Genomic DNA, 21,724 nt, shown 5'->3' with positions numbered 1-21,724 from the left:
CTTTTTTACCTCATATGTGACATTGGAAAGACTCTTTGTCTCTTTGTGAAGTGTCTGTCTTCTTGCTGAAAAAGGGGCTAGCTAGCTAGCTAGCATCTGAGGGGACAGCACTAACGCTAGCTACATAATACTATAATAAAACTTATGTCTGGCACAGGCAGGCTTCAAGTACGACTCAATATCAAACAGTTCACTTACTTTCTTGTCTCTTTATCACTCACTCAAGTGAATTGAGCCTGTCTGAATGCTCAGTTCAATGGTGATCACAGAGACTTCTGGTTACTGTAGACTTGGGACTCCTTGCTCTGCTCTTAGGTACTTTTCTTCAGTGAAAACCATAGTTGTCTCCTACAGTCGGACTGAAGGAGCCTGCTGGCAGTCAGTATTATCTCTAAAATCAAAACAAGCCATGGTAAGCATACAGAGAAACACGGAGGAGAGAGACCACTAGAGAAATGAAAAAGAGAGGGAATGAGGGAGAGAAAGAGCTAACAGGTAAACAGAGAAAGAGCTAGAGGGGTATAAAAGAGATGGAGAAAATGAGAATGAGAAAATGGAGAGGGATGGAAGGAGAGAGAGAGAGAGAGAGCATGCTGGGTGTGAAATCAGTGTCGTAATTATGTTTAAAATTATTCCACAGACACTTACTATACTCTCTCCCTGCAGGTGTGATCAGGGGTATCTATCTGGACCTCATCCATGTTAACATGCACCCTAAATCTAACTCTTTAGAATGACAAAGTCCTTAATTGCTCCCTTTAACAGGTCTTAAGACCCACACACATGCACGCACACACGCACACACACACACACACACACACTCTTAACTTCTGTTCAAAGAGAGGTCAGGATCAACTGTGTAAAATATAATTTACAATTCTGCCAGGATTATATCATAGCGGAATGGAAATCAGTTTATTTTCCAGCCACTGAATACAAAGTATGTGTGTACATGTGTGTGTGTGTCCTAAATGTACACAGCATAGCCTGTTTTGCAATGCATTGAAATAGTCTAATCCCAAAGGCAATTGCTGTGGTTGAACCAAGATGCTCTACTGTGGTCAGTTACCCCTCCTTCACACACACACACACAGACACACACACAGATAGGCACGCACGCACATATGCACACACACATATACACACACACACACACACACACACACACACTTCTACTCCTTATGGAATTAAGACTGACTCATCTCCAAGGTAGGAAATAGAGAAACAGAAGCAGTTCACCAACCCCACTCACATAGGTACCCAGCACTCATCTGGCTAGCCTGTAGACATAAAAACCCATCCATTACGGTGCAGGTCACGCACACTTAGCAATACAGATGGGCTAGTGGGTTCAATGATTTAAAGTGTGAGATTAAAGAGGAGCCTGTTTGTCTGTGTGTGTGTGTGTGTTGGTGTGTGTCTTCTTGATTTGAGGGTGGTATCCACTCCAAAGACAGCAGAGTTATAAGAGCCTGAGGCGGAAATGGCAGGTAGTACCACTGATGAAGTCTCGCTCGTGTGTGTATATGTGTGTCGCTGTGTCTGTGTATGTAGTGTGTGTGTGTGTACATAATGCAGGGTTGAGATGAACAACAAGCTCACTGGGTGATTCTTCCTCTGTAAAGTATCTCTCTCTCAGAAGAACATCCATACTCATTGGGGAATTTACATCAATCTCATTAGCCTTTAGCAAATCCTGACAGACTGCCCCCCCCCTCCCAGAAACTCTTGTATAGTTTCTCAACTATACAAGAAAGCATCCACTGCATCTCATATTGATTGCATGAATATTCATAGCAGATGTTTTTTTTCAGGATAATCTCATGAATTCAAATCCATTCACATGTATAATGAGGTGGTATGGGGTGCTGGGAGCGGTGAAATATGCCTGTCAAAGAAACAAGCCTGTCAATGTATAAATTCATTCACTACCCTAACATTGCACTAATTCATTCACTACCCTAACATTGCACTGCATCAATGTAATCCTATTTGTCGATAACCACGGGTGATTAACCAACAGTATGATGTAAGTACATTCAGAGTATTTACAGTCCACTACTCTCATTACCTTGTCTCATCGGTTCTGACACAAGCATGTATACAGGTCCCAATCTACATGCACTGGCTGAAACAGCCTCCCCCCCCCCTCAACCCATTTGCATTCTGTTGATTTAAGAGGCGGTGGTTTTAACACCAACAAACATCTATTTGTCTCCATTATACTCCTGTCAGTCAGCCAGAGGGGCTCTGTCTGCAAACTGTCACTCCGGTAAGTATACAAATTGTGTTTCTAGCATTCGCCACTGAGTCTGTCACAGACGGAAGAGAGAGGAAAAAGAAGATAAAGAGAAAGAGAGAAAGAGTGAAGAGTAGTGAGAGAGAGAGGCATCACATACAGTACAGTACACACTCAAATGAAAGCTCTGTCATGGACAATAAGGACAAACAAGATCAAATATAGTCATGCATGGCTGGCTCCTCTTCATAAGAATACCAATACAGAATAAAACAATGTTCAATATCCCAAAGAGTGTATATAACCTAGTTAGTATGAGAATGTAAAACATGTACAACTCAATATAAGAAATGAGAAAAACAGGAGATGTACTGAAAGTAGCAACTGTTTATTTGAGATACAATTATTTACAATGTAACCAAAGACAATGTCCTTGAAACGGTACAAACTTTTATTTTTTTTCCTGCAGTTGTCTTTTTATACTTTTTAAATTACTTTTACTTCAAATGACACAACTCGGAAATATTGTATAAAATAAAAATATCAACTTCAGAAAAGTAGTCTAGCGTTTCTAACATCCATTACCCACTCTGTACAGGTGTATTTACATTCAGGGCCAGATTTTCAAATCAACAGGCAGGAAACATTCACTGCAGCTCTACAAACCAGAACAACCTGCTATTTGTATGGCTGTCATTCAATCAGTATCTTATTGGAGCACAAGACAGGTTAGTTTAGCTGAAACTATTTTTTATGCAGAAATGGATCATGATCAGTCTATGAGTAGTTGAGACCTTACATCCAACAATGTGACGAGAGACACAAACGTGAGCAAGGAAACATGACTAAGTGGGGACACAATTATGAAAATGTGACAGCTTAAAGATGATCACTTAATTTAAAGCCACAATCCGTAATTTGAAATACAACAAACATGTCAGCCCGCCACATTAAGATGAGGGATGGGGTTGGAAAATGTTACGTTTCAAATGAAGTGACAGAATTCTGAATGCAAGGACTGACAGTTTGTGACATCAACATAGGAGTTTTAAACATATTTTGAAGTTATACAGGGGTTGTTTACGACCCTGATGTTTGTAAACATTGGAGTAAAACAGATTTATATTCAAGAGTTAAGACAGTGAGGTATCTATAAGTAATATTCTTCAAGAATCAATGGGTATATATCATACATTTATATATTCAAAAAACAGCCTCATGGATTACGGACTGTGGTTTTAACACGTGCATGCATGGATTGAATCAGCAAACAAACTAAAATATAGTAAGTTTTTATATTGTAATGTAAAATCAATTAGTCCCAAGTTTGGTTATAATAAAATGTCCCCTGTAACCCTTTATACTAGGGTTTCAGTCAAGTCAAATGGAAACCTTTTGTACAGGAGTTATGAGGCCCATGTCTAGCCAACTCCAATATGTTTAATGAAATCTAAATGTGTGTATCTACATGGAGAGGGGGAGCCGGAGTGTCTCATACGATATCAGTTAAAGTTCTCATGATGGTATGGTAAAATAAATACATACACTGAAACAAGCAGCATCAGTAACAACTGCATTGCTAATTTAAAAGGAACATACAACTCATAATTATTTTTAGTAACATACCAATCGTATCATTGTTGATTAATGCATAATTACACATGTACATTTTTAAGGAAATTTAAGTTACAATTTCAAACAATTTAAGTCAAACTGGGAAAGACAAGAGATAAAAGACATTCATAATAGCATTATATTTCAAGTGCCATTATTTCAAAAATAATGACTTAAATTACATTTTATGCCATCCAGACCTGCTGATTTCTTAAAAGTGAACACATTGCAAAGGAGACAGATTCTGACTCGATACCCTTTAGAGCTTACACAGATAATGAGCACAATCAGAGCTGAAACCAAAGCTTTAAAAGATTCCCTTTCCTTTTTCTATCGCAAGCCAAGGGCAACAATGTACTGTTAGTGAAACGCAGAAGTGTCATATAGATATCATTCTCTCTCTCTCACACATATACACACATATACATACACACACACACACACAACCCATTTTCATGCCATCACCAATGATTCCAGCCTCAGCTTAATTGGACATACAGAAACAAAATGATGCAATGAATGAACCAATGAAATGGTTCAAATGGTACGATCCAACAGGTTCATTCAGCATGCCAGCAATCTCAACCTTTCATACAAGGAATCTGGTCCCCCCGGTTGGAGGGTGCATTAGAGGATGTCTCTGAGACATCTTTCTCGAAAGGAGGCTTGACCTGGCCGAGTATGTGTGTTGACTGTGACATGTGTCAACACGTTGACATTCCTCTTAGGTGAGCAATGTGTGATTCTCAAGTACCAGAGGAGGACCTTACAGTCTCATCGATTTGGGAATGTGAAGATTGAACAGCGTTGATACAAAAGACAAAGGTATGTTTATGTGGCTTTGGTTCAGAAAGTGCTCCAGGTGTGTGTGCATGTGTGTGGCCTGCTCTTCAGCCTGAAGTGATGCGGATGGACACTGCTGAGACATGGATGACCCCCTGGTGGCTTCTCTGTACAGGGCCTGTACAAGGTGGGGTTGCCAGATTTGGTGTGATCCCTCCACGCCAAACGTGCGCTCAGAGTGCAAGGAATCGTCCGTTAACAGTGCTCTAGGTAGTCTATGACCCGAGAGATGGACTTCTGCCCTGTGGTGCCCATAGCACACTGTGGAGAGATAGAGAGACAAAGCATTCAGTAAGCAACATTTCTAGTAGCAAATCCAAAAGGTGTTTGAGTGTGAAATGAAGTCTGAAAGGTGAAGAACAGAGATACAGAGAGGCAGTGAGTGACAGAAATAGAAATGGAAGAGGAGAGTGGGATAGGTGGAGTGAAAGTTGGCAGCTGTCCAGAAACTCTTGTGAAAATCACAATAAAGACTTTAGATCTGAAAGGATTAGGATAGCTATAAGCAAGTTGGTGATACTTCTACCTAGCCTGTCAGAGGGCAGGGTGGAGCTACTAGCCTGTCAGAGGGCAGGGTGGAGCTACTAGCCTGTCAGAGGGCAGGGTGGAGCTACTAGCTTCTTGCCAATACGCTATGGAAGTCCATATGTCACAAAGTGCACAATGTAAACAAAATTGGAGACACTAGTAATTTTTGGAGACAGGCATCAGAGTAATGATTGCTAGCAAAAGGTAGCTAATTAACGGCTTAGCTTAGTACACCTACTAAGAAAAAAAAATCTGAAAAATCAGAACATATTTCCTGAGCAACCACAGATTACTTTTTGCTAGCGATCATAACAGTGACGCCGGTCTCCAAAAAATGTCTCCACAACTCAATATGTTTACATCCTGCAGTCTGTGACGTACAGACTTTTATACGTATACCCATCTTAATCCTTTCAGATCTTCACAGGCGTCTAGGGCCAATGGATTATGGCAGTGGTTCCCAAACCTTTTCAGTCAGGCCCCTCTTTGGTAATTGAAAATAATTCAGGCCCCCCCCTACACGACACGATCCCCATCTTTCTTGGTAAAATGAATTGTATTTGTTGCATAGTTGTACAAACCGGCATTTTCTCTCTATAAATAACAATACAAAGATGCAATTATAGTTACAACTTTTTTATAGTTAAATTGTGGAGAGAAAATTCAAGTAACATAACATATAACACCCTATTCCTATCTTACACACTCCTATCCTTGTTGAAATCATGGATTGAAAAAAGCCTACACAGAACTTATTGATCTTCCCTGCACCATATTACTATTCTACACATTCAAGGGATTTTTCCCCCACTACAGTACACTTAATTTCTCTCTCCCATCCCATCTTCCTGCGCCCCCCCCCCCCCTGCAGTACTCCTGCCCCACACTTTGGGAAACACTGGGTTATGGGTTGTCTCTGGACAGGGCCATGGCTACCTTAAAGAGAATACAGAGAATACCTGATCCGTAAATATATTTCAAACAGAGCAAAGTATGTGGGAGAGAACTTGGCCATTGTCAGACAAGTCATCTGTCTGTGATAAGAATACAGTGCATTTTCACTTTAAAAGTGAACGAAAAAAATCTAAAAAGGTTTTAATTTATTAAACATTAAAAACAGAAGACCTGTTTGCAAAAGGCTACACCCCCCTTTGCTGGGGCTCTCATAACATTTATTGAATGCAATGATAATTGTTACAACTTTGGAATCCTCATTTGAATAGGAATCATTTACACACTCTGCTGATCAGATTACTTCATTCTGTAATCAATACATTGCATTATTAAAGCCAACTCGTGCTCATTCATATCAGACTGTGCTGAAACATTTCCCCCGCTTCTCTGCGCTGAGAAAATGCGTAATGACAGTATGAGAGTAGATTGGAGTTGGTCCCATTGCTTGGTCCTCGTTAAGATAACCTGATATTTCCACTCTTAATTTCTGTTATTCTTGAGCTACTATAATAAACTTGATTTTGCCAATCTATCTGATAGGGCAAGCTGATAAGGCAAACCATCACTAACCATTCTCTCATTTTTATTTTAGTGATTAAAAGGATGGATCTTTTCAAACATCCTTCACAGCCCGTTACTACCTTGTGGTGGCTTTTGGTAGCACCTCACATAACTTCACAACAATAGTATTATTAAAGCCTCATTTGATTCATTTCATTTGACTTTTCTTGCACTAATGCAGCACAAACTCAACAATTCTTTGCACATTGTGATAATTACATTTGAGTCAGATTATCAACATTAGATCTGCTTTGCTATTAACAAAATATAGCAAACAGTCTCTGCCAAACCTTCATGTGGAAACTGATATTATTATAAATGCTCTACACCACCATTGCGATGACAGTATGAACCTTTTAAACACTGGCCTACTGTAACTTACAGTGAGGTTCATGAAGTTCAAGAACTTCTTCAGCATTTCCGTCATGATGGAGAAATCACCTTTGGGTAGGGTTTCCCTCACAGTAATCACACTGACCTACAGGGAGATAAAGAAGCAAATGCACACCATTAACATGGAGAAAAATAATCTGTTAGAAGTAATGCCACGGATCAGCAGCACAGGGGAAACATTTCAGTAGGCTTTTGTTACAGCCCAACTCTAACACACCTGAAACAACAAGTAATGGTCTTCAATTGAGACCACTATTAGTTGAACCAGGTGTGTTGATTCAGGGCTTTAACAGAAGTGTGTAACAGAAGCCTGCAGACAGAGCAGTCCTCCAGGCTCAGAGTTGTCCTGCCATTGTCCTGCCGAAGGGGTTCACAACTTTTCCCCCTGTAGCCGAACCCCCATTCGAAGAAAAAAAAGATGTATTTTGTTAATAGTGTATAACTAGTCTTATACTACAATAGACCTGTTCACAATTGTAATTTATTTCAAAGGGAAAAAACACAGTCACTGTCAAGGTTTTTGGTTTCCTAGTGTATTTTGTCCAGTTTCATGCTGTCATTACGGGGTTTTGCTGGAGTTTTACCTGACTCCCCTGACACAGACAGCCAAGGAGCAGAGCTGTGTAGGAGGCTACGATGCTGTCCTCCATGTGCTTCCCAGCATGCTGCAGAGCTGCACCACCACAGAGAGAGAGAGAGAAAGAGAAAGAGAGAGATGGGATTAGTGAGATTTACCGACATAAGACTAGCCTCTACATTGCTAATGTTTGCTAACAGCCACACACATAAAGCCAGCTCTGCAGTTGGTGCACAACACACCCACTCGCATTGCGAATTTTTTTATTTTAATTTATTTTTCTACTCCAAATACTCCATGATCCAAGTCAACAGGTCACTTCACACAGGTTTACTGGCAGCTAGCTTCAGAACATCAGTTTTTTCTCTGGCTAACATAGCTGGCAAAAAATATTCCAGTGTCACTCCTCATGCATTACATATGCCAATTTATTCATGTAATAAACATCAGCTCCTGCATTTGATAGGTGTGATGGCAAAATAACACACACACACACACGGTGTTCGTTTACCTTTGTTGAGGTCCAGCTCCTCTTCCTCCTCCTCTTTCTTCTCCTTCCCCTTGTCATTCTCGCTGGTTTCTGAGGCGACCCACTGGATCTCCCCCGAGGTCTCCTGCCACTCACCACTCTGGTCATGCTGAGGCTTGGGCGCCTCGGTAATGATGACATCAGTCTGCGCCTCAGCCATGATGGCCGCTTGCTCCCGCTCCAGGAAGAACTATGGACAGAGAAACAAAATGGTCAGTCAAAGCACACATATAAAATGGAACAGGATACTTGAGTTTAACTTCCCAGAAACAGATTAAGCCGATGCTTAAAACTGAAAAGTATCGTCAAAGGTCTATTGAAAGTGGGAGTTTAGGGTTAGGGTTTGCCCAGTCGAAGACTTGTGTCCAGGGAAACCGTCCCTGAACCATCCCTGACCATTCATATAAAACATCTCTACGAGAGAATGAGTTGACGTTTTTCTCCAACTAGTTTGAAAAGGTGTTGTTAAAAGCACTCCTACCTGCACCAGAGCAGCCAGGGCTCCAGAGAAGGGGCCCTTAGTCTTCTCCTCAGTCCCATCTGCCTGTCCGTCTGTGGGGCATACTGTAGCAGGCTCTTCTCCTGCTTGTGTGGAGGCTAGGGCTGGTGCTAGCTCAGGACCCTGAGTCTTCTCCTCCTCCCCCACTCCCTCTCCCTGGCTCTGCTCTAGGCTGGTGGTGGTGTAGAACTCCATGTCCACCAGACAGTGACGGTTCCTGGCACTGTACTCGACCAGGTTAATTAGCAGCCCAAGGCCCTGCAGGAGAACATAGGCAGGATGGAGGAGAGAGAAAGAAGAGAGAGAGAGAAGAAAATGAGAGAGGAGGCAGAGCTGCTGTTAAAAAGCCTATTTGAAATGTTCTCTACACAACATGGTAGTTCTCTCTCTCTCTTATATGAATACTTTTAATAATAATTGTGAGAACAAAGATTATCATAACAATGTCACCTGTCTGCATTATGAGACACGCACGCACGCACGCACGCACGCACGCACGTACACACACACACACACGATGCTCTCACCAGTACTCTGATGTCGAAACGTTGTTCCTGAGGTAGGTAGCGTGGGACCCGTAGGACACAGTTGAGAGCTGTGATGATGAGCTGATCCTGCTCCCCAGTCTTTGTGCTTCCCCACTCTGCAACACACACACCACAGTTAGTTACCAAGATGGTGCTGTGAGTAAGGCTAAACACATGTAGCATTGTATTGATGTTGTGGGTGACCTTTAGGTTAAATAGATGTAGTAACAATATAGATACACTGTACCGTTGTGGTGTGTTTGAACAAGCTTAAAAGGTTTTGTAATGTAATGTTGTTATAAGTGAGGTTAAGATGTCATTGAAGTATAAATCTAAAGGTAGTGTACCATTGTCGTGGGTGAGGTTGAGCAGCACCCCTATGACAGCCCTCATGCAGTCTTCCACAGCCTTGCCCACGTTACTGAAGCTGCAGTAGGGCAGAGCAGTGCCCGATGAACACAGGGAGCTGTTCACCTCTCGACTGTAGCGCTGGATCATATCCTCACAGCAGCACAGGGCTCTGAGGAAGAGGGCAAGGAGGGAGGAAAGAGAGAGGAGGGAGGGTAGTGAAAAAGAGGGAGAGAAAATGAGAGAGAGATAAAGAAAGAGAGGGGGGGCAGAGAAAAAGGAGACGAGATTGTATAAATAAGTTCAGGCTTTTTCAGCCACCTTGGTCAAAGCCTAACCTGGCACTACGGAGAGATTTAACGCTGAGCCCTAAACAGGTCATGGCTCTGATGCACTACCAGTGGGAGAGGGGAGTCAGGGCACCATCATCATCATCTAAGACACTGATTCTCAATCCTCGTCCTGGAGAGTCGCAATGGGTCTAGGTTTTAGACCCAGCATAGTGCTATCACACCTGATTGAATTAATCCTCTTACTGATCTTCAAAACAGGGCATATAATTGCCTTTTTGGTCTACCAGCCAAGGTTGTGGATGAGAAAATTCACCAGCCACTCTGATGTTTTTACCAGCCACATTTCTTTCAAATCATCATTAAGGCAAAGATAAAAAAATAAATAAAAAAAACTCACTAGCATGACTCCTGACGCACTGAAAATTTAATTTTGCACCAATCACTATCTGCTAAATCGCAAGCGGCCACATATAAGTTGCTATCTTGTGCTAGTCATGTGGAGTTGAATTTTACTTCAATACTTTATTTTAATCCATTATTTCGTTGTAACTAAGAAAGCTAATAGACTCAGGGGGTTGTTTGAAAGTCAAGAGAAGCGTGAATTAGATGTGCAGCAGTTATAATCAGCTGGAGGAGGCAGGAGAAGCAGGACTGTTGTCAGAAATATTGAATCTATGGTGACCATGATCACAGATCTCACCAGTTTCATTTTTACATTGAAGCATAGTATTGGCTACCTGTTAAAGAGGCTGGTAAGATTTACAGATTTACCCGCCAATGGCAAAATTTTACCGCATTTGGCAGGTGTTCATTTTTTGACCTTCCTCAAAACCTTGCTTAGCTAAATCAAGTGTCTCCCTGTGGACCTGGGACAAAAGCCTGCAGCACTGCGGCTCTCCAGGACCAGGAGTGTGGATCACTGATTTAAGCCAAAGTGGTAGCTGTCATAGTTCCAGCACCCCACCCCACTATGGTGACCTTTCAATGGGACTTAAGTTGAACAGAGTTTCTGGAGAAAAGTGGTTTTGGAGCAGGACTCCACAGATCCAGTCCTTGAGGGGCCAGCTAGTTTTTATCCCTCTTTCAATCTGTGACTGATTAAGACCGGGGGGAATCAGGGATGCATGGACTCTGGTCAACCAATGGCATTGATGGATCATTAATGCACCAGGGAGGTGGCTTAGAGGAAGAATTTAGCCTCAAAGGAATGTCCATCCTTCTGTGGTTGTTTAGGTGAAGTGTCTCACTCTTTCTCAACAACATAATGATTGTTGACTCTCTCTCACCTGGCTGAGGACACTATGAGCTGGGAATCCTTATAGGCAATCAGGTAGCCCTGGTTCTCTGGATTCTGGACGGTGACCTGCCATGGAATGAAGAGAAACAGATGGAGGATGGAAATTATTCAAAAATGGTGCAAAAACCAGAGACATGAGCAGCTTGACAGTTGGGTGATGCTCTACTTTATGGGAATTTTCTCTACGATGTACCCATCAGGGGAGAGAATATCACACTAGCTAGCTGCTGTATTGTATCACCTAGATTAAGTTGCTGGCAAGGAACCTCTTAGTGGAGGCTCTGCGATGTTTCAACATAAAATTGCTAGCTGTTTGAACTTACGGCTTGAATTTAAGGCTGTATCTCAATTCTCCAAAGCATGGTAATGTACTTGTCAATCAAAGATGCAAAGAACACGGCCAGACAGTCTGCTGGGTTGAGAAACCGATCCGATACTGAGTTATGTCATCAGGCCGATATTGGCCTAAAATGCTGGATCGGGAATCGGAGATGGGGAATGTTATTTACTGATCCGATGCCATGACGCAAACTGTCGTAAAACCTTGCCAAACACGCGTGTCGCCGACTGATGATTACACAGCTGAGATGACATGTGAGTGTGGTGACAACACTAACAATCATGTCTGCTGTCTGGAATTACTTCACGCTTAAGGCAAAATGTGCAAGGTGAGTGAGCTCCACAGTGTGACCATTTGACTTTGGTGTAATAAATAGTTAGTGAGCTGAAAGTGTTCATTAGCCTACATAATGTTTTTATGATGCAACATATTGGATATTTATTCAGCCCTCTCGTTGTATTTTCATTCTATATAGCCTAACATATAGCCTATGAGTGATGCGACATGTAAAATTATACATTCAACCGTTCACTAGACTTCAGCCAAAACATTGTTGTGCATTTAGAATCGCCACGATTCCAAAATAATTCTCTGGTAGTTTATGCCTGTTGAAGTGAAAGCCATAGGCCTACATGAAAGCAACTATTATATGCCAAAAAATGATTTGCTCCAATCTTTGAAAAACGAGGAATGTGGCAGGTGATCACTGCAAGATTTAGCCGCCACAAGGAAAATGTAGACCTACCCGCAATTAAGGCAATTAAGGTTTATTTCAGACCCTGGAAGTTGTGTGGCAATACAAGGATATTGTATCTTGGATGCACATGTCGGCTACACAAAACGGGGGCTTTCACCAAAGCAGCACAAAATGTCCAGTAAGAAAAAATATTTAGCTTTTCAGATCTAATGATCTGTGGTGCCTTAGACACTCCTTAACTCTCTGTGTCGATAGTTGGTAGCCTGTTAGCCTAATTTAACATTTTCTAACATGTTAGGCATGCAGCCTGGAATCGGTATCGGCCGATACTCAGGACTGAGCAATGAAAAAGTGGTATCGGTGCATCCCTTATTGTAATTGTAAACTTGTAACTTTTACCCAGAAATGATTTCATATGGAATTCAAGGTCACTGTGCAGAGCCTTTAAAAAACCTATGAGCATGTGACCAATTCGTTGACATGGTACTTACGCTCTCCAACACTCGTAGACACCTCTCTGCCCCCCATAATGATGCCACAAGGTTCTCCTTGTCATCCTCTTGGCTCAGGTTTTGCACACATTCCTTCACTGCAGGAGGGACAGACCAACACATGACATATGCGACAGCTTGTGACAGCTTGTTTAACAGTTCATGACTATCAGCCAACAACATGACAAGGCCTGAATATTAGGGCTGTCCCCGACAAAACAAGGTGGTGAATTTAGACAATGATGGCCCCGGGCTGAGATACAAGACCCTTTTCCAGAACTCTTCAGGCTCTTTTGGGTATTTTTCAGCAAACTGTTGGTGTCCGGTTTCTGTTGCTAACTAGTACATCTTGCAGTGTAGCCTTTGTAGTTCTGTTGGTGAAGTCTTCTGCGGATGGTAGTCTCTGACACATTCACGCCTATCTCCTGGAGAGTGTTCTTGATTTGTGGGACAGTCGTTTTGGGGTTTTTCTTAATTATGGTGACCATTACTCGGTCATCCACTGGAGAAGTCTTCCCTGGCCTACCAGGCCGTTTTTGATTGCTGAGCTCACCAGTGTTTTTCTTCGTTTGGATGATGTTCCAAACTGTTCGCCTATGGTTTTTGATATGATTATGACAACTCTTTAGGTCTTCATGTTGACAGACACCAATAGCAAATTCCAAAGGAAAACGTAAAGACTAGAATCAACACTAAACAGCTCCCTTATGCCTGCACAAATGGAACACACGTGACTAACCAGAAACACCTGTCAAGACAATTTTCCAATACTACTGGTTCCCAGAAATAGGGGGACTATGTATAAAAAGGGTTGTCATTTCAAAATGGTGAAACCAATCCAAAGAAAACATAGAATTAAAGATAATAATCTCTACTTTAGCTTCATAGTAATTGTTTGATTTCAAATGCAAATTGTTGGAGTTTAGAGCTAAAAGAAGACAAAAATGCTTCCTCTTTCCAATACTTATGTAGGACACTGTATAACCTTATATAATTTCAGTACTGGCATATGTCTTAGAATGATTGGCTGTGCCATCCCCAGTCTCCAGAATGGATAAGTGTACCAAATAGTCGAATAGGCGACTAAATGGGGCCAGCCCTACTGAATATGATCTGATATGAACTCTCAAGTACAGAACAACAGAATGAAAAAAAATGAAACTCTGGCACTCTGACACACACACACACACACAAAAGCCGGCTTTTGGCCATAAAAAAAAAAAAAAAAGCAGATAAATAAAATTGTTACCTGAACACTTTCACCTACAATGTTGGCGTGAATGGCATGGTGAACATGACTATGAAAATGAAATATTATGATGTGACGGATTTTGAAATGTTTGATGTTACAATGCGGGACATCTTCTGTCATTGTGGGAAATAGGAATCGGGATAAATAGCCAAAATGCGGTGACCTTCTTCCATCTCCATCTCGCATTATGTTGCGCTCTCTCTCTCTCTCGCTATTTGATATAGGCTACTAACAATTGTATATGCGCCACCTTTGTGATCAGAGCTGTTTATCGAGTCCAGGCATGAAGACGTAAGGGGCAGGCTGAGATGTTTTGCTTTTCAATCAAATATATCATGCTGGTATAAGAACATCGTTTGACTTACATATATACATACATATAATTATACTTCTTACAACTTTCTAGGCTGATGTTTTGGATTCTGAGCACCGTGGGTGGACATGCATGTGGATGTCTGGTAAATTTGTCAGATATCCAGTAAATTAATTAATTAATCGGTCACATTCCAAAATTCAATCCTCTGTCTCTGACCCAAGGAAACTTTTTTCCACATTTTCCTCACTCCTCAACCCTCCTTCTCCCTCCTCTCTGTCTGCCAATGACTTTGTCACCTACTTTGAAAAGAAGGTTGATGACATTAGTAGCTCCTTCCCTCTACCTCTTACCAACAATGCTACCTCTCCTCCCAAACCCACTGCGCAACACCCAGTCTCTGGTTTATCTGATTTCTCCCCCCTCTCTGAGGATGTTCTAAAGCTGGTCACATCCAAGCGAGCAACCACCTGCCCCCTTGATCCTATCCCCTCCCCCTTTCTCCAATCCATCTCCAAAGACCTCCTTCCGTTCCTTACGACCTTAATCAATTCCTCTCTATCCACAGGATCTGTCCCAGCTGCCTTCAAGACAGCCAGAGTCAAGCCTCTTCTCAAGAAACCAACTCTTGACCCGTCTGTTGTCCATAACTACAGACCGGTATCCCTTCTCTCCTTCTTATCTAAACCTTTGAACGTGCTGTCTCTAACCAACTGTCTAACTACCTCCTTCAAAACAACTTCCTTGACCCTCACTTTAAAGTTGGGCACTCTACTGAAACTGCTCTCCTCGCTGTCACAGAGGCTCTCCACTCCGCTCAAGCTTCCTCCCTCTCCTCTGTTCTCATTCTTCTGGACCTGTCTGCTGCATTTGACACAGTAAACCACCCAATCCTTCTCTCCACCCTCTCAGAATTGGGCATCTCTGGTTCTGCACTTTCCTCGTTTGCATCCTACCTGGCCGATCGCTCCTACCAGGTGACGTGGAGAGGATTGTTGTCCTCTCCACAACCCCTCACCACTGGTGTCCCCCAGGGCTCTGTCCTTGGGCCTTTACTGTTCTCTCTCTATACCAAATCTCTCGGCTCTGTAATTTCTTCACATGGTTTCTCCTACCACACCTACGCAGATGACACTCAACTCTTTCTCTCCTTCCCCCCTTCTGACTCACAGGTGGCAACACGCGTCTCGGCATGTCTTGCAGACATTTCTGCTAGGATGTCAGACCACCACCTAAAGCTCAACCTTGACAAGACTGAGCTGCACTTCCTCCCAGGGAAAGCCTGCCCTCTCCAGGACTTCTCCATCACAGTAGAAAACTCTGTGACCTCCTCCCATACAGCCAAGAACATTCGGGTGATCCTTGACAACCGCTTATCCTGTGTGGCAAACATCACAACGACAGCACGCTCCTGTAGATTCTTCCTCTACAACATCAGAAGGATACGTGCATTCCTCACCAGAGAAGCAGCACAACTTTTGGTCCAAGCACTTGTAATCTCTCGCCTTCACTACTGCAATGCACTCTCGGCCGGACTCCCCGCCTCCTCCATCAGGCCTCTGCAGCTCATCCAGAACGCTGCCGCTCGTCTGGTGTTCAATCTCCCCAAATTCTCCCATGTCACGCACCCTCCACTGGCTCCCGGTAGCAGCTCGCATCAAATTCAAGACCGTGGTGCTTGCCTACCAGGCGGCAAAGGGAACAACCCCTCCCTACTTGAAAGCAATGGTTAGCCCCCAAACCCCTGCAAGATCACTCCGCTCGTCCACCTCGGCTGCCCGCCTGGCACTGCCGCCTCTATGTGGATGCAGTGGCCGTGCTACTCGGTCACGGCTTTTCACTGTCCTGGCGCCCCGCTGGTGGAATGAGCTTCCCACAACGGTCAGGACTGCAGAGTCACTTCCGATCTTCCGCCGTAGATTGAAAACCCATCTCTTCAAGCAACATCTTAACAGTCCCTCCTAAAGACCGCTTCACCCTCACTACCCCCTCTATACTAACCCTAACCCCGAGACCTCTTCTCCCCTGCTACCCCCCTGTACAAGTTCTCTCCTGCTAATAAAATATACTTTTGTGAGCATCAATGTGAGCATTGATTACTTTGTCTTATGATGACTGTTGGATAGATGATTTATTTACTTAAACAAATGTATTGTTGTACGTTGCTTTGGATAAAGGCGTCTGCTAAATGCCATAAATGTAAATGTACATTTTCCGGAAAGGGAAAACCTTGACTGACAAACACGCACACACCTTTGTCTACAATGTGGTCCAGACCCCCAAGTAAGCGCAGCTCCTCTTTGAACCAGTCCCCAGCCCTCTTAGAGGTCAGAGACAACAGGGTCTCCATGGCCAAGTGCCCCGTCTAGAGTGGAACCCAAACACACAAGAGAATACTTCAGAATGAACTTCTTCACAATGGCAGCTCAAAGTTCTAATCAATTGATGAGATAGCTTAAGAGTAGCTTAGTAGTCTGAAACAACCAGAGCCTGCTTGGGTCATCCTTGCCATAGAAAAGTACTTTCCAAACTTCAAAAAGCTCTTCATAAATGTAATCTATTATCATCCTCATCACCACCATCACACTGACCGTGATGTTCTCCAGGTCCAGGTGCTTGTTGTGGACGGTCTCGCAGAGCTTACGTATCTTCTCCTTGACCTTGCTCATCTCTTTGGCCGTGAGCTGGTCCTCATGGGCCGATTGGTCCTGCTCCAGCTCTAGTAGGCGGAGCATCAGCTCCAGACTAGCCCGGTCCAGATCCATGTTCAGCCTGTCCCTGCTCAGAATGTACATCAGAGAGGCTGTGCACAGGGACAGGTTCTACACAGAGAAGAGGAATGGTGGTTATTTATTTTAAGCACAAACAATATTTTTGATTTGTCTGGAAATTAAGGTTGAGCTGTGCTTCTTTTATTGTACTTGGTACAATGGAACCAATGGAATAGAGTTGAGTGCAAAGTACTCCCAAAACTAGCACGCTTCAAAGACTCTGAAGTATCTGACATATGTAATAGACCCTGGACTAGTGGAGACAGGATCAATTGCGAGTTAGGACACCTCACAATTTGTTAGCATCATATCCATCATCTCTAGCACCATACGAATGACGACATATGTAACACCGGAAATGTTCTACATCATGTAGTAAACAAGGTCTGAAGGAAATTACCAGTAATTCAGTGATTTTCCAAAACTACAGCCACAAACTGGCTGTAAAATGACCTGCTTGTAAAATCTGCAGGTCATCTAATGTCACGCATCAGCAGAAGGGTCAAATAAGCTAAAGGAAGTTCAGTAAAGCCCACTGTAGAGTGTAATGTTGGGGTGTCAGCTGTAGTTGTTATGTGGGGTGGGTTCTGGTTGTAGATGTGTGAATGGATGCGACTCCTACCGGGTGCTGCGGGGAATCGTTCAGCATCTTGAAGACCTGAGCCACCTTCCCTCTGGCCCTCAGGTGCATCCTGAAACTGGGCATGGCACACCTAGTGGCCAGACTGATTATACTGGACAGAGAGAAAGAATGCAAATAGAGGAGGTTAAGTGTTATTATATTAGTCCTTTATTCATTTTCCTACAGTGCTCTCTCTCGTATACATGTGCACCTGTGCTTTGGACTATTGGACTATCAACCCAATGTGATGGTGGTTGCTGTATTATATTGAGATGCTTAGAATCCGCTAAGTGATTGGTAAACTTCGACAATATCGTCTTTATTGTGAGCTAACATTAAGTACACAAATGATGAGAGGGCAAAAGAGCAAATGTGGAAGGTTGTCATTGCTTTCAAAATTGAGATGAGAAAATATACAGCGGTACAACCAGTGGTCCAACCATGAGGGTAAAATGCTAAGTCAAGGAGGTTTCCCAAGGTGGGGATGGGGGTTCTTGACTGAGTTCTTACCTAAGGCATCGCGTGTTGAGTGGCTGGTTGCTATTCAGACCTGTCTCCAAGTACTCAAAGTCATCTGTGAACTCCTGGTTCTCCCCAAACTCTACAACGTCATTGAAGTGCTTCACATTATGCACAACTGTGTAGAGCTGCAGGGAGGTAGAAAAAGGAGACTGAGTTAGTGTGTGTGTGTGTGTGTGTGTGTGTGTGTGTGTGTGTGTGTGTGTGTGTATGTGTGTGTGTGTGTGTGTATGTGTGTGTGTGCTTGTGTGCTTTTGCTTGTGCGTGTAAACCGGCTTCGCTCCATCAGTTCCATTTGCTGACTGGGCTAATAGAGTCATCAATAACACCTCTGTGAGTGTAAGAGCCTGATCAGCAATGTATGTGTGTGTGTGTGTGTATGTGTGTGTATGTGTGTGTGTGTGTGTGTGTGTGTGTCTAAGCAATGGTGCATGTGGCACTGCAGGCCACTAAAGGTTATCTAAAGCCAAGACAGTCAGAGCACAGAGATAGCTTTGGTTCAGCCCTCTTAACATGAGGGATCTGTAGCTAAATGCCTGGTCAATGGGCAAAATGCAAATTAGCCACAAGCCACACTGCGGGTAGACCTTAATGAAACACTGTGCCCCTTGTGCTCAGACAAACCCATACTGTGATCCAAATGAACGACAACAAGCTTACACTGTGCTCCAAATTAATGGCGACAGTTTACACTGTGTTTGGATTGACTAACGACAGTTCGGCATGCAGGAGACAAAAATTAAGGTTGAAAGGTTTTGTAAATGTTGGCTGTTGAGAACCTGCCTGGGTTGACTGTATTTCCCAACGCTCACCTCCTTGTGTTCCTTCCTGCATTTGAGTGCCGTAACAATGTCCTGGTAGGGCTGGGTGGGGATGGTCACTGATTTGATGACCTTGGGTGGTGGGGGAGGAGCTTTAAACAGCCCATCGTCTTTATGGGAGTTGGTGTCCTTGCTTCCGCTTGATAAACTAGCCTAAAGGAGCAGATTCAATGAAAAAGTGAGACTTTTTTTTTTTTTTTTTTTTTTTTAAAGTTGAGGACACTCATGACTCTTGCATCGGATGCTCTTACCTATTGTCTCAAATGTATTGTTTGTAGATGAAAGGAGGATGAAATAACAAATATTACAACAGATATAGTGGCCTGTGTAAGTAATAGGACAGTGAGGCATGTTTTATTCTTTTGGCTCTATACTCAAAGTTTGGATTTTATAAGGCTGAAAAATCATAGCCAAAACCATAGGCTTACCAAAATCAACAGTTTGGAACATTTTCTTTTTTTTTTTAAAAGACTGGTGAGTTCAGCAAACGCAAACGTGCTGGTAAGCCAAGGAAGACTTCAACAGTGGATGACCGTAGAATGCTCAACATAATTAAAAACCAAAACAACTGTCCCACGGATCAGGAACACTCTCCAGGAGGAAGGCGTAAATGTGTCAGACTACCATCCGCAAAATACGTTACCAGCCAAACTACAGAGGCTTCACAGCAAGGTGCAAACTACTAGTTATTCTCAAAAAGGATGGTCAGGTCTGGTACAGTTTGCTAAAAAAGTACCTAAAAAGCGTCTGGAAGGAGGTCTGGAAAAGCTCTTATGGACAGATAAAATGAATATGATGATATGTACCTGAGGTATTGCAAGAGGAAAGTTTGGAGAAAAAAGGATCTGCCCAAGATTTTCATTGTAGAGGGGTGTTATGGTTTGGACATATACAACTGCCATTAGAACTGGCTAATTTGTCTTAATTGATGATGTAACTGCTGACAGCAGCAGCAAAATGTATTATGTAAAAAGTATTTGGACATTATATGAATCTGTCCCATTACCTTCCGTGCCCTGACATAGGGGGACTGTAAAAAAAGTGTTGTCATTTCAAAATGGTGAAACCAATATGTACATTAATAACATCAAATAAAAACTCAGAATCTATACTTTAACCTCATAGTAATTGTTTGATTTCAAATCCAAACATTTGGAGTATAGAGCCAAAAGAAGAAACAATGCTTCACTGTCACATTACTTAGGCAGGGCACTGTATGTTAGATGGGGGTTTCTCACCGGAGCAGTTTTGGAGCGGGCCAGGGGTGGTGCAGGCATTTCTTCAGGCTCGAGCTGGTTCCAGTGGCGGGCATTGTATACAGCTTTGGCAGGAGACTGCAACCACAGACTCAGTCAGTTACGAGAGCAGATTCCAAACAATGTCTGACACAATTACTGATTAAACACTGTGGAATCAATTTATTGTGAAGGCATATTTGATACTTGCAATATACTATGGCACTGCCAGTTTGCTACTAAGAACCAGCTGTGGGCATCTTTGTATAGAATATAACTTCAAAAGGTAGCTTGCCAATAGGGATGGGCATTCGACTAAATTGTCTTAGTCGATCGTCGGGAAAATTAACGATCGATTTTCGATTAATCATTAATATTTTTATATTAAAATTCACTATTTATAGGCTATATTCAAAATGCAATGAAAATACAAAAACACAGCGTGTTTTCCTCATTGAGATCTTTATTACAAGATGAACAACTCTTGTGGCAGTTAAACCGGATCCGTTCAATTGAAGATACGCGCTGCTGTGCTCTCGCAGCGGAGCCTGCAGCTAAGCCGGTGCTTATAAACACAACTGACCCTCATTTTTTTTCCAAAATAATAATAATGTTAAAAAAAAAACAATCATGTTAAACAATAATTTAACCAAAAATATATAATACTTAGGTCGGACAGGTTTTGCCAAATGTAACTCAAAACTATCAAAAAAGGCACCAAGTCGAGAAAGAGGGAGATTAGCCTACCCAACAATGAATTAGGCTTATTAACAAAGCTCTATAAAAAATAACCAGTAACTCACATACAACTTCAGCACCAGTCTACTGATTTTTGTTGAGAAAGATGAGCATGTTAACATGCTCTGGGGTCAGATGCGACCGCAGCCTGGTGACCGTCAGTCCAGCCGCCGAAAACACCCGCTCTGAGGGGACCGACGTTGCCGTGGTGCACAGGTACCTCCGTGCTAACTTGGCAAGTAGGCTATGCATGTAATTAGGCCTACTCCAATTGGCTATTTATTATGGAAATCATTTAAACTAAAATAAAAAAGTTTAGCTTACCTTCATTCGCTTGATGAGGGAAGACCGCACTTTTGCTTTGAATTCGGTGAGTCTGGCCCCGTCTTCTTCACTGCGCATGAGGTGGATATTGATGAGGCCGAAGGTAACGGGATAAGTGTTCGAGATGGAGACGTCTTTCTCTGCAGACATAACCGTGGTGGCACATTTAAGTGCTGACAGCACAGGCTGTGTGTCCTTCATCATCTGCCAGTACTCATCCTTCAACTCCAGGATCCTGGCGTCTTGAAGCTTAGTCACGGTTCTGTCCGACAGCACAGCAGCAACAGCCCACCGCTGCTCCACCAGCCGATCAAACATCTCGCACACGGAGTTCCACCGTGTTTTACAGGACTGGATAAGCCGGTGAGTTGCGAGGCCCATTTGCTCCTGTTTCTTTTG

The 21,724-nt window shown here is 42.8% G+C and overlaps 1 protein-coding gene across 3 annotated transcripts in view; it reads right to left on the bottom strand.

Moving 5' to 3' along the window:
• Window positions 1–2,611: 2,611 nt before the first annotated feature.
• wapla (WAPL cohesin release factor a) overlaps window positions 2,612–21,724 on the bottom strand; it is a 31,609-nt gene continuing 12,496 nt past the window's right edge. The window contains exons 6-20 of one of the 3 annotated variants that reach the window (XM_083695900.1): window positions 20,267–20,362; window positions 19,020–19,181; window positions 18,199–18,335; window positions 17,689–17,800; window positions 16,887–17,117; window positions 16,549–16,660; window positions 12,731–12,828; window positions 11,192–11,268; window positions 9,612–9,784; window positions 9,265–9,380; window positions 8,720–8,995; window positions 8,221–8,428; window positions 7,717–7,805; window positions 7,122–7,217; window positions 2,612–4,957 (exon numbers count right to left, since the gene is read on the bottom strand). In XM_083695900.1, coding sequence (XP_083552026.1) covers window positions 4,892–4,957; window positions 7,122–7,217; window positions 7,717–7,805; window positions 8,221–8,428; window positions 8,720–8,995; window positions 9,265–9,380; window positions 9,612–9,784; window positions 11,192–11,268; window positions 12,731–12,828; window positions 16,549–16,660; window positions 16,887–17,117; window positions 17,689–17,800; window positions 18,199–18,335; window positions 19,020–19,181; window positions 20,267–20,362 — 2,049 coding nt within the window. In that variant the 3' untranslated portion in view covers window positions 2,612–4,891. Of the gene's footprint in view, window positions 4,958–5,708; window positions 5,819–7,121; window positions 7,218–7,716; window positions 7,806–8,220; window positions 8,429–8,719; window positions 8,996–9,264; window positions 9,381–9,611; window positions 9,785–11,191; window positions 11,269–12,730; window positions 12,829–16,548; window positions 16,661–16,886; window positions 17,118–17,688; window positions 17,801–18,198; window positions 18,336–19,019; window positions 19,182–20,266; window positions 20,363–21,724 lie in introns of those variants that run through there. The other 2 variants (XM_083695899.1, XM_083695901.1) reach the window with 2 other exon arrangements.

The sequence above is a fragment of the Argentina silus genome, assembly GCF_951799395.1.
Source record: "Argentina silus genome assembly, chromosome: X".
Lineage (NCBI taxonomy): Eukaryota > Metazoa > Chordata > Actinopteri > Argentiniformes > Argentinidae > Argentina > Argentina silus.
This window is presented reverse-complemented; position numbering and strand designations above follow the sequence as displayed.